The 16200-nt window shown below is 40.6% G+C and overlaps 2 protein-coding genes across 4 annotated transcripts in view; one reads left to right on the top strand and one right to left on the bottom strand.

Moving 5' to 3' along the window:
- Positions 1–14823, top strand: part of CUNH2orf76 (chromosome unknown C2orf76 homolog) — a 47795-nt gene extending 32972 nt beyond the window's left edge. The window contains exons 11-13 of one of the 2 annotated variants that reach the window (XM_089520179.1): positions 6627–6746; positions 6848–6958; positions 12088–14823. The gene's annotated coding sequence lies outside the window, so the exon portion shown is untranslated. The remainder of the gene's footprint in view (positions 1–6626; positions 6747–6847; positions 6959–12087) is intronic. The other variant, XM_089520178.1, reaches the window with a different exon arrangement.
- The window catches only part of STEAP3 (STEAP3 metalloreductase), a 48092-nt gene that overhangs the window by 9692 nt on the left and 22200 nt on the right, over positions 1–16200 (bottom strand). For both annotated transcript variants that reach the window (XM_089520174.1, XM_089520173.1), the window contains 3 exons: positions 11840–12334; positions 9891–10418; positions 4973–5134 (listed from right to left, as the gene is read on the bottom strand). In XM_089520174.1, coding sequence (XP_089376300.1) covers positions 4973–5134; positions 9891–10418; positions 11840–12325 — 1176 coding nt within the window. In that variant the 5' untranslated portion in view covers positions 12326–12334. The remainder of the gene's footprint in view (positions 1–4972; positions 5135–9890; positions 10419–11839; positions 12335–16200) is intronic.

The following is a 16200-nucleotide window of genomic DNA, read 5'->3' as shown; positions in this document are numbered from 1 at the left end:
AGAACAGTATGCCTTATATTCTTTTTTCCCACCGTTCCAGAGGAAACTGGAACATATTATACCATGTGATTCAACCCTTTAAGGCAGCACAATATTTTAAACTAAATCTGTATCTAATGTACAGAACCACTTGTTTTGATACTTTTGAAGCCTGGTCTCAAAGCCAAATGAAGCTGGAGATTTAAGTCCATTTGATCACGATGAAGTTAACTATCTTCACTCTGGCAAAATCAAGTAGTGCATTAAGCTGTTCAAACAAGAACACAGTTCAGAATCCAACTAGGCCATTACACTCACACAACTCACAGTTCTTAGCAGTTGGGCCTTCCCAAATATAGCTCCAAGGAGACACCCAACATATCCTTACACAGGTACGGATGCACAATTCTCCATTCTTCATGCTAGTGAGGAATGGTGCCTCCACATGAGCTTGGAAAACTAAGGGGATGAAAGCATTAGTTTGGATACCCTCCAAATAAAAAGGCTGTTCTGGTACAAAAGTCTCTGCACATATTCATCTGTCACAGCTTTTCCACTAAAGAGGAAACTGCTGTAAATTTCTCTGAATTCTGCTATCAAATAAAAAAGTTACCTACAAATCTATTTTCTCAATAATTTTTTTAAATCATTTTTTAAAAGTTTACAGCACAAAAATATCTGCACTTGTCTGACTGAAATTTCAGTACTATCACTACTAATTGCATCTGATTCTGGTAGATAAACAAAAACAGTCATAGATAGCTTTTTGATTTCCAGCAACAGTTAATGAATAGTGACAATTTTTTTGGATTTCTGAGTATCAACTTGAGTTGGAGATCCAGGCCAAAATGGATTGTTTTCTGAATGGCTGAACTGGGGTCTGAATGGAATGTAGTTCTTAGTGCCCTTCCATAATTTACCCAGACTCATGCCACTATCATGTTATGCATGGCTGAACTGAGAGAGAGCTAGCTGTTTGTCTGGAGGGAACATTCCTTGCCTGGCAGCGAGGGAAGATAGAAAAATGGCTTTAAGGGTATTCTGCATTTCTGATTTACAAGATTAGCACGAGAAGCAGAGCAGGCGCTCAGCAAGAAATGTTAGGACAGGAAATGAAGAGAAGGATCTAAGTGGATTTGCAGGAACAATTTCTGAGCAAGCAGAGGCATGGTTTGATTTTGCTAGGAGACCAGGATTCATCTCAGCAAGATCTATTTATGTACTATACACTTTCACCAAGCTTGGGTTCCTTTTCCTATCAAAGACAAACCTATCTCACATGAAAGTAACTCTGATCTCTTGTCTGTGGAGCAGTTCTGCAGAACACAGAAATCTGGTTTTTGTGTTGCTTGTAGCCACTTGGTTCATTCACAGGTATCTTTTTAACTCTAGGGTGAAGTAATACTTTGGACCACAGCACTCATATTTTTTTTATTATTGCACTTGCTGCATAGGGGATAATGGGAGTTCTAAGCCAAAACATGTGGAGGGTCAAGGGTTCCCTTCTGATGCAGCCCACTCTGCGTCTCATACAGTCAGCCCTTCTTATACATGGATTTTTTATACACGGATTCAAGCATCCACGGTTTGAAAATGTTCAAAAAAAGTATAAATTTCAAATATCAAACCTTGATTGTCCATTTTTATAAGGGACATATTCAGGCAGTTTGGGGAGAAAGCAGGGTATAGATAGTTGTATTTGAAAAACATAATTAGTTGTGGTTTTGAGACCTCTCAAAAGTAATTAGCCATTGCAATTTCCAGTTACAGCTTTTAACAAGTTTTTTTTTTGTTTTTTTACTTTATAAACTTTAAAATAGTTACTTTTAATTACTTTAGAACAGGACTGGGCAACGCACAGGAGGCAGGAGGTCACTTTTCAGTTTGGCCTAGGAATCAGGTGTTGAACTTTTATTTTTTAGATTTTTGAATTCTTTTAATTAAATAACTGAACAATAATATTAAAGAAAATTAGATACTCTACTTGTTCCTTTCTAAAAAAAAAAAAAACCTCCACAGTAGCAAGCACACAGTTCTACTTTATATAATTTATAACAAAAACATTTGTCAACAGAATAGTCATCAGATCTTTCCACACAAACCCTGTGGGCAGGACATAAACCTCCAAGCCATGGACACTATATGCGCCAGATACTGATCAACTTTTAAAATCTTCTTTTGGTCCACTTTTTAAATCCTCTTTGTAGAAACCCCAAAAGTTTGGGAAAGCAAAGTGTCAACAGTGCTGCTGATGAGTGACTACTCCTGTCTTCATGAAGTTGCAAGAGTAGCCTGGGTGGAAGAATTTCTGCCTCTTATTTGTGTGTGTGTGTTTGTGTATATCATGTACATTTAATTTAAAGCTATTAAAGTTATTTATTAAAAGCTATTAATTTAAAGCTATTAAATATTACTGTTTTAAAGTTGGAGTTACGCCAGAAAAGAGCAAAGTTGTAATTTAGTTATGCTGTTGTTATCTGGGAAAGGAATTAATTATGAATAATTGTTATGTAATTTATAATTATTATGTAACTTAAGAGACACAGTGGCTCAGTGGTTAAGACACTGACTCTGACAACTGCAAGATCAGCAGGTCGGCAGTTCGAGGCCCAAGCACCGTGTGACGGAGTGAGTTCTTGTCACTAGTCCCAGCTTCTGCCAACCTAATAGTTCAAAAGCATGTTAAAGTGCAAGTAGATAAATAGGTACCATTTCAGTGAGAAGGTAACAGTGTTCTGTGCAGTCATGCTGGCCACAGGATCAAAGAGTTATCTTTGGACAATGCTGGCTCTTTGGCTTAGTAATGAAGATAGATAGTCACTGCCCCCCACAGTCGGACACGACTCGACAACCTTGTCAAAGGGGAAACCTTTAACTTTAATGCAACCTATACATCACAACTTATAAATCGTAACTCGGTTTCCATTATTTGACTCATGGCAGCTATGTCTCCTATCCAGTAAGAATAATAGGCTCTGGTGTAGAGGCCAATGAAACTGTCATAGGGAGCACTTTGGCTGGGAGATTTTAGTTTTTACAGTGGAATTATGCCCTATATTGAAATGCACACAAACAAGACATTAAAGGTGTCCATCAGATTGTTTCCCTACTAGGACCACAATAGAAGCTAGTTTTCAATGTCTGGCTGTGCTACCATCAAACTGTCAGGGACTCACTTGATGCATTTAAAATCTGAGGTTTAGCCTATGGGTGCATTCACACTGTAGAAATAATGCAGTTTGTCACCAGTTTAACTGCCATGGATTCTTCCTACAGAATCCTGGGATTTGTAGTTTGGTGAAACACCAGCAATCTTTGGCAAGGAAGGCTGAAGACCCTGTAAAACTACACATTCCAGGAATCCATAAGATGAAGCTACAGCACTTAAAGTGGTGTCAAACTGCTTTACAGTGTAGATGCAACCTAAATTTTTATAGGAGTTACTTTCATGCACAAAATTATTAAATGCACTTATAAAATTACCTTCAGGTTATATGTAAGATACATTGAAAACATAAATGAATTTTGTATTTAAATTTGGGTCTTATCTCGAAGATACTGCATATGTATATGCAAATACAGGTATTCCAAAATCCAAAAAAACCCCAAATCCCAAACACTTCTGGTCCCAAGCATTTCAGATAAAACAGACCCAATCTGTAGAAATACTGGCCCGGTACATACCGCCCTGAAAAGGTGGGCTGGAGGCGCCCAGTTTTTCCCTGGAGGGACGCCGCAGCAGCCAAACCACACGGCGTCCTTCTGGAGCAAAAATAACTTGGAAAAACTGGGTTCTTCTTGGTACATGTGGACACCGTCATCAGTGCACCATTGGCGCATTGTAATGCATTCATGACGGAAGCGTGGCGCCCGGAGGTGTGGACATGGCACCACGCTTGTGTCATGCACACGCACCCCGTATGGATGGCGCCATGTGAAGATGGTGCCATCCATATGTACTAGGGGTCTGGAGCGTGTGGATGTTGCGTGCTCTGGAATCTTAATATCGGCGGTGGCATGCCACTTTTGGCCCATCTGTCCCAGGCCATAATTTTTAGATTTGTTATAAGGCAGTCTCATCCTTTCTTTGTCTGATCACATGTCCTAAGCCATCAGTGGATGAGGTACTTTTCTCTGGTTAAGCAAAAGACAGTTGATCTTGAGTTAACATTCAATTTTTTTGTGAAATTATACACATCCTGTGACTGTTTGGACAGTTAGAAGAGGGCTAAATTTTAACCAGTTTCTAAATATCTCTAATTTCCATTTGTTTTATTTTCTCCCATATTTTCTTTTCTCCCATCTGCTGAAATATGGACTTTTATGCATCTGAAAAAGTGGCACACAAAAGCGCATGCTGCAATATACTGGCTAGTGTTTTCACTTACATTGTTGTTTTTGTCAGTAGAAAATGAGGCTGCATCTGCACTGCAGAAATAATGCAGTTTGAAAACATTTTAACTGCCATAGTTCCATGCTACAGATTCTTGGTATTTGTAGTCTGTTGTGACATCAGAGTGCTCTGACAGAGAAGGCTAGATATCTCACAAAACTACAAATCCCAGGGTTCTACAGTTGAGCCATAGCAGTTGAAGCAGTGTCAAACTGCATTATTTCTATAGTACAGATGTAGACTAAGTAATAGAAGTTACCCTGGGGTATATCTGGGAGCCCAACTAGACAGAACAGTGTGGGCATATTCCTTTCCACATATAAAGGGGAGGGTGCCATTCTTGTTTTAGGAATAAGCAGTGGGTGGGACAAGGGCTGCTGAAACCTCATTTCCTCTCAGATCTGTTCTGGGACTCTTTTTTCCTCCTGGTTCAGGACTGGAGACAGGAGAGAAAATGGTGACTGCGGCAATTGCAAGGGAGAAGAGCTGAGTATTCCTTTCACTGATAACAGTATTGATAAAACAGAGATGTGAATAGGTACCCTGCTGTGCCTGGTTTGGCCCGGAGAAAATGGCTTGAGGACTGTCCCCCAAATTTACCTGAATAAAACTGAATTCCCTCCAGTTGAGAGAGTTGGAGATGGAAGGAAGAGACGTTATGGCAAGTAAGGAGAGTAAGCCAAGGGCCATGATGCCAAAGGAGATGTAGACCTCCATTCTCCAGACTTCCTCCTCTACCCAGGCATCGGTTTTCCTCTCCACCTGAGGGTGGGAACAATGGCAAAAACATCAACAATAAACCAAGAGAGCTGAAGATGCATATTTTCCTCTCCTTATACCATGTGGACTTGAAACATCCTGAACACAGTTGCCTGGTAATTATTTGCCAGAGACGTTAATGATTAAGCAGTATAATCCAGCATATGGGTGACTTCCACTCCAATTTATGCTATTAGGCTGTGCCATTGACTACACACTATTGTTTATCTACAGCACACTCTTTTACATTTGCTCTCTTTCCTCTGCCTTCCAAAGTAAATTTTCCTCTGTATTCAATTACTATCTTTGACATTAGGCTGCATGGTTGTTGTTTTTTTGGTTTTAGTTTTGTTTTTGGTTTTATGTTTGGCTGAAAGCAATTCTTTCCTTCAGCTACAGTGTGCTTCCTGGAGAGGTTATGTGTTTCAAAAGCAACGTGTACTTCCTGGAGACGTTGTGTTTCAAATGCAATGTGTGCTTGTATTCCTTTAGATCACTGATTCTCAAACTCTGGTCTTCCAGGTTTTGGACTTCAGCTCTCAGAAGCCCTAGCCACCATGGCCAGCAGTCAGGAATTCTGGGAGCTGAAGTCCAAAACATCTGGAGGACCAACGTTTGGGAAACACTGCTTCAGATTATTAGAGTTTGTAAGAGAATAATTACCCATGGAGAGCTACTAAAGGAGCTGAACTCAAGATTCAGCCTTGTCCAGTCTTTATAACTGTCTAAGCCACTGAGTGCTGAGCTAGCACTTCTCTGTGGTTGAATTATTTTCCTTTCTAGGCATACATGGAGTTTAAACAAGGGTCACTTCTCATGTGGAATTGTAGGCTCATGTTCTAACTGCAAGGCTGGCCCTACCTTTCAGCCAGAGTAAGTAGTGTGGCTGCAGGCTGTGTAAGACTTTTTACAGCCCCTACCCATTTGGGGAACCAGCATGGTGTAGTAATTTGAATGTTGGATTAGAACTTGAGCAGACCAAAGGTTGAATCCCAGCTCTGTCATAGAAAGAAAACTATTTGGTGAACTTGGGCAAGTCACAATCTATGGGCCTGAAAGGAAGGCAGTGGCAACTGGAAAACCATCTCCAAATAAATCTTGTCAAGAAAAGTCTAGGATAGGGTTGCCATAAACTGGGATCAGCTTGGAGGCACAAGAACAACAAGGAGACCTGTTTTCAATGATAGTCATTTTCTGCTTCAGGAGTAGCAGCTCTATAATTAAACGGGGCACATCCAAAAACCTGACCCCAGTAAAACCAGATATAGACTCCATTGTTTAGATTTTTAATTATTTGTTGCTTACATTTGGACTGATGTGGCCCATAGTGTGTACTGATGGCCTTAGTTCCTTCAAAGTTTGTTTATGCAGATTGAGAGAGCTCCCTCAGACAGCAGAATTTGGCTATCAGCAGAGGGGAGCAAATGTCAGAATTCACGCTATAGAAATCCCTTCTTTTGTCCTGTAACTCTTATGAATTATTGGCTTGACCCAGTAGGTGAGGAAACCCTAAAGGCTTTGTATTTACAAGCTGAGTTCAGAAAGAGAGAAAGAGCTAGTGCTGAAGAGGAGCAGAGGTTGCCTCAGGCTAAGACGTACATCCTTTTTAAATAAGGTACTGGAATGTTCATTTATATATTTTGGGGGAGGGGGAACAAAAGTGTAAATGTGTAACTTCTCTATAGTATTTCTATCTATTTTGGGTTTTTTATTTAGAGCTTTAAGGTTGTACCTCATGTTGCAATACTACTGAGCAGCACATGTAGAAGAGTCCTGCAATCAAGTCTGACACCTCATCAGATGCAGAGAAACTTTGGGACAGTGCAAGTGTGTCAAATTTAATACATTTTTGTTAGTATTGTGGCTAAAATTGTATTGGGATATAATGTGATTACATATGCTATAATCAGTTACAGATGGCCCCAGAGAACTCAGAAAAAGGTACATTTCCACTGGCAGGCACAGACTTCTTTATTCTGACAGGCTTTTGAAAACTGACTCTTTCTAAAGAAAGACTGTTGTATCCCTTTGTAACTGGATGCTGTTTTTAAACTTTAAAAATATTTTTACATTCATGTTTTAAATGGTTTTCAAAAGTATTCACAGTTGTATTCTTTATTCCTTTTCTGCCTCCCCCCCCCCCATAAAACTAGGGCTCTGAGAGATGATGGCAATGTGCCCTTCTGCAGTTGCCCACTTCTGCTTTACAGACTCTGCACCTTAATGTATGTGGAGGCAAGAAGGGGTGCCATTTGCTGCTCTTAGGAAGCAAAATTGCTCCTCCATGCCATTTGATGCCTATGACTGAATAACTGACTTCATATTTGTCTGTCTGAGAGAAGCTGACAGCTGGAATTGAAAAAGAATGACAACTGGATTTGAGATAAAGATCATTCTGTGCCCCCACCCTATAGTCAAATGCCCGGGAATCACTAAATGTGGCTTAGAGCCTGGCCATGAGAGGACACCCATGTTGTTCTCACTGACCTCTGGGGCACTTTCAAAGAACTTGGGTCCTTGCCAGCTCAGGCCCTGCTTCGTCACCGAAGGCGGCAATTAACATGGAGAGTCATCTCCAGTTACAGACTATGACCACAAGCATAGATCTCTGGATACTTGGCTGCTGGGAGTCTTAATGGGATTTGGTTTAAGTGCATTTAGGAGAGACGTGTTTCAGGCTAATGGAAAAAAAGAAATGGGATTTGTACTATATTACAGAGCCTGACACTTAGGCCCAATCCATTTATTCTATTAAATCGATGTGATTTGTGAAGCAAGGATGCCACTTGGGAAAAAGAAAAAAAGGGCAATGAAAGAAAGAAATAGGCAGAGACTTGGCTGGGACTTATTTACAAGAGTCACAGAAGAGAAACAGATAGAATTAAGATCCTGTTTTGCCTCTTTTACCAAATACAAATACTTTGCCTCTTGTAACAAATATGATCTGACAGCCAGTTAAGAGACAATGCTTTATATCCTACAGTGGGCTCTTGATATCCACTGGGGTTAGGTTCCAGGATCCTCTGTGGATACCAATATCCATGGGTGCTCAAGTCCCATTAAATATAATGGCATAGTAAAACGGTGTCCCTTATATGAAATGGCAAAATGAAGGCTTGCTTTCTGGAATTTTAACTATTTTGAATATTTTCAATTCATGATCCTCTTCTCCCCCCACCATTCCATTCTCCTTTTGTGTCGTGTCTTCTTAGAATGTAAGCCTGAAGGCAGGGAACCGTCTAATTAAAAGATTTTATGTACAGTGCTGTGTAAATTTACAGCTCTATATAAATAAAGCTTAATAATAATAATAATAATAATAATAATGGCAGGTTGAATCCATGGATAAGGAGGTCTGACTGCATTGGTTAGTCTCAACTAAAACAGACCCACTGCATCAACTGTTGAATGTTTGATGAACACTTATGAACAATCCCATTGATTCAATGGGTTTATTTTAGTTTCATCTACCAACAGAGTTTGGACCAATACTGCAGGGGTAACAAAATGATAACTGCAACTCATCACTGTATCCCATTTTCAATACCACTTCTTATCCTGCGATTCTAAAACTGATTATGCAGAAGCTTCACTGACTTCAGCAGCAGAACCTCTGTGTCGTGTGTGTAGAAATAAATCTACCCAATGGCTGAACGTTTCTAAGAAACAAGAAATGGCTATATAGGTGTAGTAGTTAGGATATTGGAGTGGGAGTAGAGTTGCCAGATGTCCCTTATTTCAGGGACAGGAAGCATGGTCCTTATAGTGCTGGTGTGTGGATGTACCTTCAAGTAGCCTGTCAGTTTATGGTGAGCTCATGAATTTCATAGTGTTTCTTAAGGCAAGGAATACTCATAGGTGAGTTTGCCTGTTCCTTACTCTGAAATACAGCTTACAGCACCTGGTATTCCTTGGCATCTGGGAAATTGTGGATATTATCAGGGGCATCACTAGAAGGTGCAGGGCACACCAAGTGACACCCTAAGCGGGGTGACACCATGCTCCCCAAACATCTGCCTTTGGGCAGGAATGGACTATGACGTTCATCTGCACTCCTTTAAAGTGCTATAGAGTGTGGCTGAAAATAAGTGGGGTGAGGCTCAGTGGGAGGAGAAAAGAGAATTTTTAAATTTTTAAAATTCTTTTTAATTTTTTCACTTTAACCACATTGAACTATGTACATGTAAATACATTTAGGCTGTGTGTATGATATTGTAATTTAAAGATGTAGGATTGCCATTACATTAAGTGATACAGTCGGCCCTTCTTATACACAGACTTTTTATACATGGATTCAAGCAGCCACGGTTTGAAAATGTTCAAAAAAGTATAAATTTACCTTGATCAATTTACCTTGATCTTCCATTTTTTATAAGGGACACCATTTTGCTATGTCATTATATTTAATGGGACTTGAGCATACATGGATTTTGTTACGCACGGGGGATCTTGGAACCAAACCCCAGAGTGTAACAAGGGTCCACTGTATATGGGAATTATGATTTATGAATAATGTTAGTACAGAAAATATTACAAAGGATTCTGTATGGTATGGTATGGTATGGTATGGTATGGTATGGTATGGTATGGTATGGTATGGTATGGTATGGGAGAGCGATAATGTAGGGGGTGACACCATGAGTTACCGCACTGTGTGATGCCAAGCCTAGAGATGCCACTGGATACAGTGATATACATAATAGAATAGATACATAACAAGAAAACACGTCAGCATTCCAAAGAACTAGGTGCACAGTACCTGCTTGACGGCCTCACTGAGCAGCAGGTATCGATGGGACCGCCGCATGGGTAAGCATAAGCTGTACACAGCATGCAAAGCTGCACAGAAAAAGCTCAGGAGGCCTATCTGCTTCCTGTGCTGCAGCCACTGGTCGAGCCAGTCTGGGAAACGCTTGTACTTTGTGCAGTGGTACAGCTGAAAGGCAGCTGCCAGCACACCAGGCAAGTAGACAAGTGACAGCATGACGTAGGCGACACAAGGCAGAGTGGTGTTGACGACCTCCACAGGGATCTTGTAGAACTTGTTTTTTTTGTCCTGGATGTAAGGATGTAAAACCTGCCGGATGAAGTTGTAGGTGTAGAAGCAGAGAAAGAGCCCCACAGCCAAAAAGACAGGGATCTTCCAAGCAGGGAGGAGATGGAGGGGGATGTTTTCAATCTCACGGGCTGAAATCAAGGCACCCATGTCCACGGGGGTGAATCCCAGTGTGTGAGCAATTTCCCCAATGGCATGTTTGGCTTCTTGGTTGTCACAGCAAATGAAGACCTGAGGCAAAGAGAGAGACGGTGAAGGACTGGCAAACGGAAACCAGGTGTGCAGGAAAGGGGTACAGCTGAAGGAATCTGGGTAATGCAGAACTATGCTAGCAAGTAGTCACATGCCTGGGGATGTGGTAGCAGAAGATTCCTAAGTGTGTGCATCCTTGTCACTGCCTGCTCCTATGCAGTTAACTGGGCCTTCTTCCTGAATAGAATCGGATAATTACAGCATCTTCAATTTGAAAGGGATCACGAGGGTCACCTAATCCAACCGTCTGCCATGCAGGAATGTACAATTAAAGTACTCAAGAAAGATGCTCATCAAACATCTGTTTAAAGACCTCCAGAGATGGAGAGCCCTCCACCCTCCGAGGCAACATTAGGGTCAACTTTAGGACATGAGCCAGAGAACTGTCATAACCACTTTACAAGGCTTTTTGGCAAAGGCCCTCACTTGATTTAAAAATATCATAAATTGTATGAGTTTTAATTGGTTTCTCTAACTAAATCTATATACAAGCCATGGGCCTACATCTATCAGTCTCAGCTAGAGAAGACCCACTGAAATCAATGGAATTGACATGAATGTTATTTTTGGTGAGAGCCACTGGCATATCAGCACATAAGCACAGATTAAGTGTTGCTATCCAAAGGGCTGGGCAAAGGGGGAGAAAGTGCAGGTACAGAGGCACACCTTCTTGGTCTATCGGTTGAGGTGCTATGTTGTCCTTCTAGCCTGTGCAGTTGAAGGAGGAAGCCTCTGCAGATATCTGGCTTCTTGAAGTGCCCTACTTACTTTTGCAGCCGGAATGGTGGAAGAGGGGCAGGGAGAGCTGCTGTCACCTTATCCCCAAATTTTGCAGACAGCCATGTTTAATTTCCTGTTTAAATTTTGGTAACTGGTAATAGGCAAACCCTGTCTGTTTTATCAGTTAATAATAAACACTGATTTACCATTCGGCAATTGCTTCAATGGGTCTAGTCGAGAATAGCTAGGGTGGGAATCATGTAGCCTCCCAGATGATGCTTGACTTTAACTCTCAGCAACTCCTTACTTTTGACTACATAAGCTAGGGCTGCTGGGAGTTGCAGTGCAGCAAGATTTTTTTTTGGGGGGGGGGTCACATGATTCCCTTCCTTGATTTAGGCTATAGTTATTGCAGTTACGAAGCTCAGAATGTAGCTTTTTGTCAAGAAGGCTGAAAGTCTTAAGGTATCAAAATGTGTGCAAGGCACCAGGTTGTGTTTTGTGTGAAAGACACAACAAACTATTTAAAGACATACACAAGATAGAGCTCATGATCATAGATATTGGGGGGGGGGAGTATTATCACAGTATTTTGGGTATGTTCTTCCCTCCTGCCTTCCCTTCTTTTTGGAGTCTATGGTGATGCCTACATACAATGGATAAAAGTAAAAGAACATTACCTGTTTATTGCCATCCCTGGGGCCTGACTGTAATGTCCATGCTGAGATGACATTAAATCCTTTGACAATAGTGCATGCTGGGAAAAGTGATGCCAAGTATTCAGCATTGGATTCTTTGTGGTGGTTTATTTCAGCATTGTTGCTAACATCAACCAATATTTTGCCAGACAGCTCATCACTGAGGTCGCAGAGTGTGGTGTAATGTTCTCTGAAAACTGCCACAAAAATAATATCTGCCTTCTTTATAGCATCTGCCTGGAACGTTACTTCAGCAGCTGAAGGGAAGAGGTTGGCATTACGCTTGGGGTTCCGGCTTCCAACCACCACTTTGAAACCTGAACACACCAGACGCATAGACAAAGAGCGTGCAAAGTCGCCACTTCCCAGAATCCCAATTGTTTTGTTACTGGCACCTGGGACAAGGCTTGTGTCACTTCCTCCATTCTGATGACCCAGCAGTGGCTTCACCATGTCGCCTACTGGCATCCCGTTAACCTGAAACAAATCAAAACAAGGCTGCAATTGAAAATGGCACTTTACTGTCCCACTGTTCTCCATGAAGGTGTGTTTTATTTATACATTTACTAAAAGTGTTTAGTCACTATAACAGTTTCCTGAGTGGCTCCTCAAGCAAAACAATAGCAACAAAAATACAAAACACTAAAAACTATTAAAGGTGAAAAACACAATTGAAATTCAGACTCTCAAAGTTCTTTTTAAAGGGCTCTAGACTCAACATGCACAGTCAAGCCAGGGTAGCTGACAATCTTTCTTTAAAAAAGAATGCATTTGACAGGAACACAATGCAACATGATGTGATTTACAAAATAATTTTATATGGATGCTTCTGAGAGAAGTTGTTCAGAGCAAAGATAGATGAAGTCGTTCTCCTGCACAATACCTCCTCAACCCAACTTCTGAACTTAGTTTGTACTAGTAAGTTCTTCCATAGCAATAGGGCACTCCCTAGCAATTCAAAGTGCTGGTCATGACCTATAAAGCCCTGTATAAATTAGATTAGACTATGCTAAAGCCTGTATCTCCCCATATGAGCCTGCCTATCATAATCTTCTGAAGTAGGCTTTCTCTTTGTACCACTACCCTCCAGGCTTGTCTGGTGAGGAAGTAACAGATAGCCTTCTTGATGGCTGTTCCTAGGTTATAGAACTGCTTTCTGAAGGAGGCACAATTGTCCCCCTAGCAAGGGCTGATGGGTTGTCATACTTTAGTCATGTCATGAGAAGGCATGGCTCATTAAAAAAAAAAGACAATGCTAGGGAAGGTGGAAGGCAGCAGAAAGAGAAGTAGATCGCATACCAGATGCCTGTACTCAATTGGGGAGAACACTGATATGAATCTGCAAAACTTGAGCAGAGCGGTGGAGGGTACCGAGTTTTGGAGATGTCTCATTCACAGGGTCACCATGAGTTGAATTCAACTCGATTGCAGTTAACAACAACGTCAAGGCAGGGTTTATCTGGAGACACCTCATTTCATAATAGGCCCACAAGATTTGAAAAGTGTCATTGGCTTTCCCAGAGGGGTAGCAAAGCGGTCTGGACTCTTAGAATTTGGCATTTCTGTGCTATAATTGTTATTCAAACTGAACAAGGGCATACTTGCATGATTCCAAGAGAAAAGGTGTGCCCACCCCAAATGGTGTTCTTCACAGGGCAAGATAATAGATGACGTGGTGTGTATAAAACTGGCCAATTAAACTGTATGACAATGCAAGCAAAACCAGGAGAAGAATACATGCAATCTCTGTAATTAATGGTTGGTTTAGACAGCACAACTGTTTTAATCCCATTGTTCTCTTGAGCTCAAGATGATTAACCTAACATGTATGGACATTTTTTAATTGGCAGTGTGTTAGCAGAATGGATTGTAAAGGCTGGGTCATGCATTGCTGGTGGTCTAATCCTTGAATTTTTTGCAGATTCACATGAGGTATGCACCTGGATGGAACTGATCTCTCTCTCTCTCTCTCTCTCTCTCTCTCTCACACACACACACACACACACACACACACACACAGTCTCTTCTTTGCATAACTAGCAGCCATTTTTAAGACCAAAGGAAACAAATTCTAGTTTTGGTATCTTACTAACTGGGGAAAGAAGAAATCATGCTGTTGGGTGAAGAGGCAAGAGTTTGCAGTGTTCCAGGACAAATAATGTGGCCATCCAGTCTGGTTTTCTGGTCCTTGAATCTTTTGAATTGCTCTTTTCCTGGCCAGAAAAATAGGATGAATAGCCCTTCCCAGAAATCTTACACAGACAGGTGTAGCAATGTTTTTAGTTCTCATCATATTTTGAGAATTTCTCTTTATCAAAGGTAATTCTTACTTGACTGAATTAGAAGCAAGGCCATTTTAATTTTTTCTTGAGTGAGTTATAAGCAACATTCTATCTAACAATTTGGAAGTTTGAAATGAAATCAATAGTTACACTTGAAAATTCTTGAAATGCATCATGAACTTTAAAAATATGTATTCTGGGAAGGTTGGCACTAATCTCATGGCTGCAAAATGAAATACAATCATGATTCTGAAAGAGATATTTTGAAAATGGATGTAAACCGTAATTTATTCAAAGCAGAAAGTTCTGAGTATCTACTTGGATAGTCAAGTGTCCTTCCATTCATCCACAACACAGAAATGTAATCCTTGCTTTAACTCCAGCACAATGTATAGGCTTACAGTGGCAAATTGCTAAAGTAACAATAAGAAACTATCACATTTATTATCAGCTGTTTTGTATTTGCTTTTAAAGGTTTGATTCTTTTGTGTAAACTGCCATGGAAATATGGTTAAAAGGCACTATAAAAACTCCTGTAATAAATCTAAATTAAAATCTAAACTTACAGTCCCCACTTGTTAGATAGCCAAAGTGAGTTCACAGCAATATAAGGTAAAAAGATTTAGTAATGTATTAAATATATTAAATAATAATCATTAAAGGTATGATAGAGAAATTGGGGAGGAAACCACCATCTGAATTAATCTTCTGGTGTAGATTTTACTGTTATTTTTAAGCGGGCCTAGAATGGTATTTTATATGCAGTTGCTTCATTAGAAGGGAAATAAAGCCAGTTAATTCCTCATTTGAATCTAGAGAAACTTCTCTTGGAGAAAATGAACAGATGACACATTTCTGCTGGGATTAGAGCAGGTTTTGGTTAGAAATACACTTTTTAATCAAAGATTCCTCCTCCCTAATTTCTAGCTGAACATGACTTCCCAAGACTCTTTCTAGTCAGAAAGGTAATTACCTGAAATTATTTGCAAACAACTTGCAAAATTAGCATCAAAGATGCTAAGAAAACACAAGCATATGTGTGCATGCACACACAAACACACAGGTGTGGGGGAAATAAAATCCATTAATATATGTTATCCTCTATGCCACACTTTCCCACTAATCACAATCAGAGGTATGTAACCCCTCCCCCCAATATTAATGGCCAGACAAAATTGACTGCCACTCCTTTTACAATATTAGAAAATCAATGGCCCAATCATATGCAATTGTACTCAGATGTAAACAGGACCAGCCCAAGACATTTTGCTGCCCAAGATAGATCTCCTAATGTTTCATTCTACTCATAAAAGCCTACTGGACCATTAAGGCTCTGGCATAGTGCATAATTAATGCCATCTGACCCCTCTTTAACTGTCTTGGCTCCATCCTATGGAATCCTGGGATTTATAGTTTGTTGTGGTACCAGAGCTGTTTGATAGAGCAGACTAAATATCTCAAAAAACTACAGATCCCAGAATTCCATAGCATTGAGCCATGGCAGTTAAAGCAGTGTCAAACTGTTATTAATTCTGCAGTGTAGATGCCCCCAAAGTGTATCTCCTTCAATGGTCCTTATGGGAGAGCTCCTCCCTCTCACTAGAGGATAACAGGATATTTTGGAGGCCCAGGTCAGATGGACTGGAACATGTCTACAGTGACCTCCAACATAGGGATGGGGGATAAGTAGTCTACAGCAAGTAGTCTACACACTACCAAGCATCTGCCACCCAAGGCAACCAACTCACTCTGCCTAATGACAGGGTTGGCTTCAGACATAAACTTCTCTCTTCTCATTAGGCCTTGCTGCCAAATAAGTGCCCATAAGATTGCAGCCTGTGAAGGAGAGCCCTCCTCTCAGCTTGACTCAGGGGGATATAAAGTATTTGTGAATGTGGCTTTTCACTTTGTATTTTGTACAAACCTCGAATAAGAAGAGGCTTTATTCTTACCTCTTCTGGTAGGCAGCAAGGACCTCCCAAATTAGAGGAGGTAGGCAGCAAGGACTTCTCAAACTAAAGAAGCATATAAAATCCAGGATGAATCCTGGTACAAATTACT

This window comes from Sceloporus occidentalis, unplaced genomic scaffold (assembly GCF_023333645.1).
Source record: "Sceloporus occidentalis isolate IW3139 unplaced genomic scaffold, rSceOcc1.0.p SCAF_4, whole genome shotgun sequence".
NCBI classification, from domain to species: Eukaryota; Metazoa; Chordata; class Lepidosauria; order Squamata; family Phrynosomatidae; genus Sceloporus; species Sceloporus occidentalis.
The sequence above is the reverse complement of the archived record's forward strand: the minus strand, read 5'-3'. Positions and strand labels throughout refer to the sequence as shown.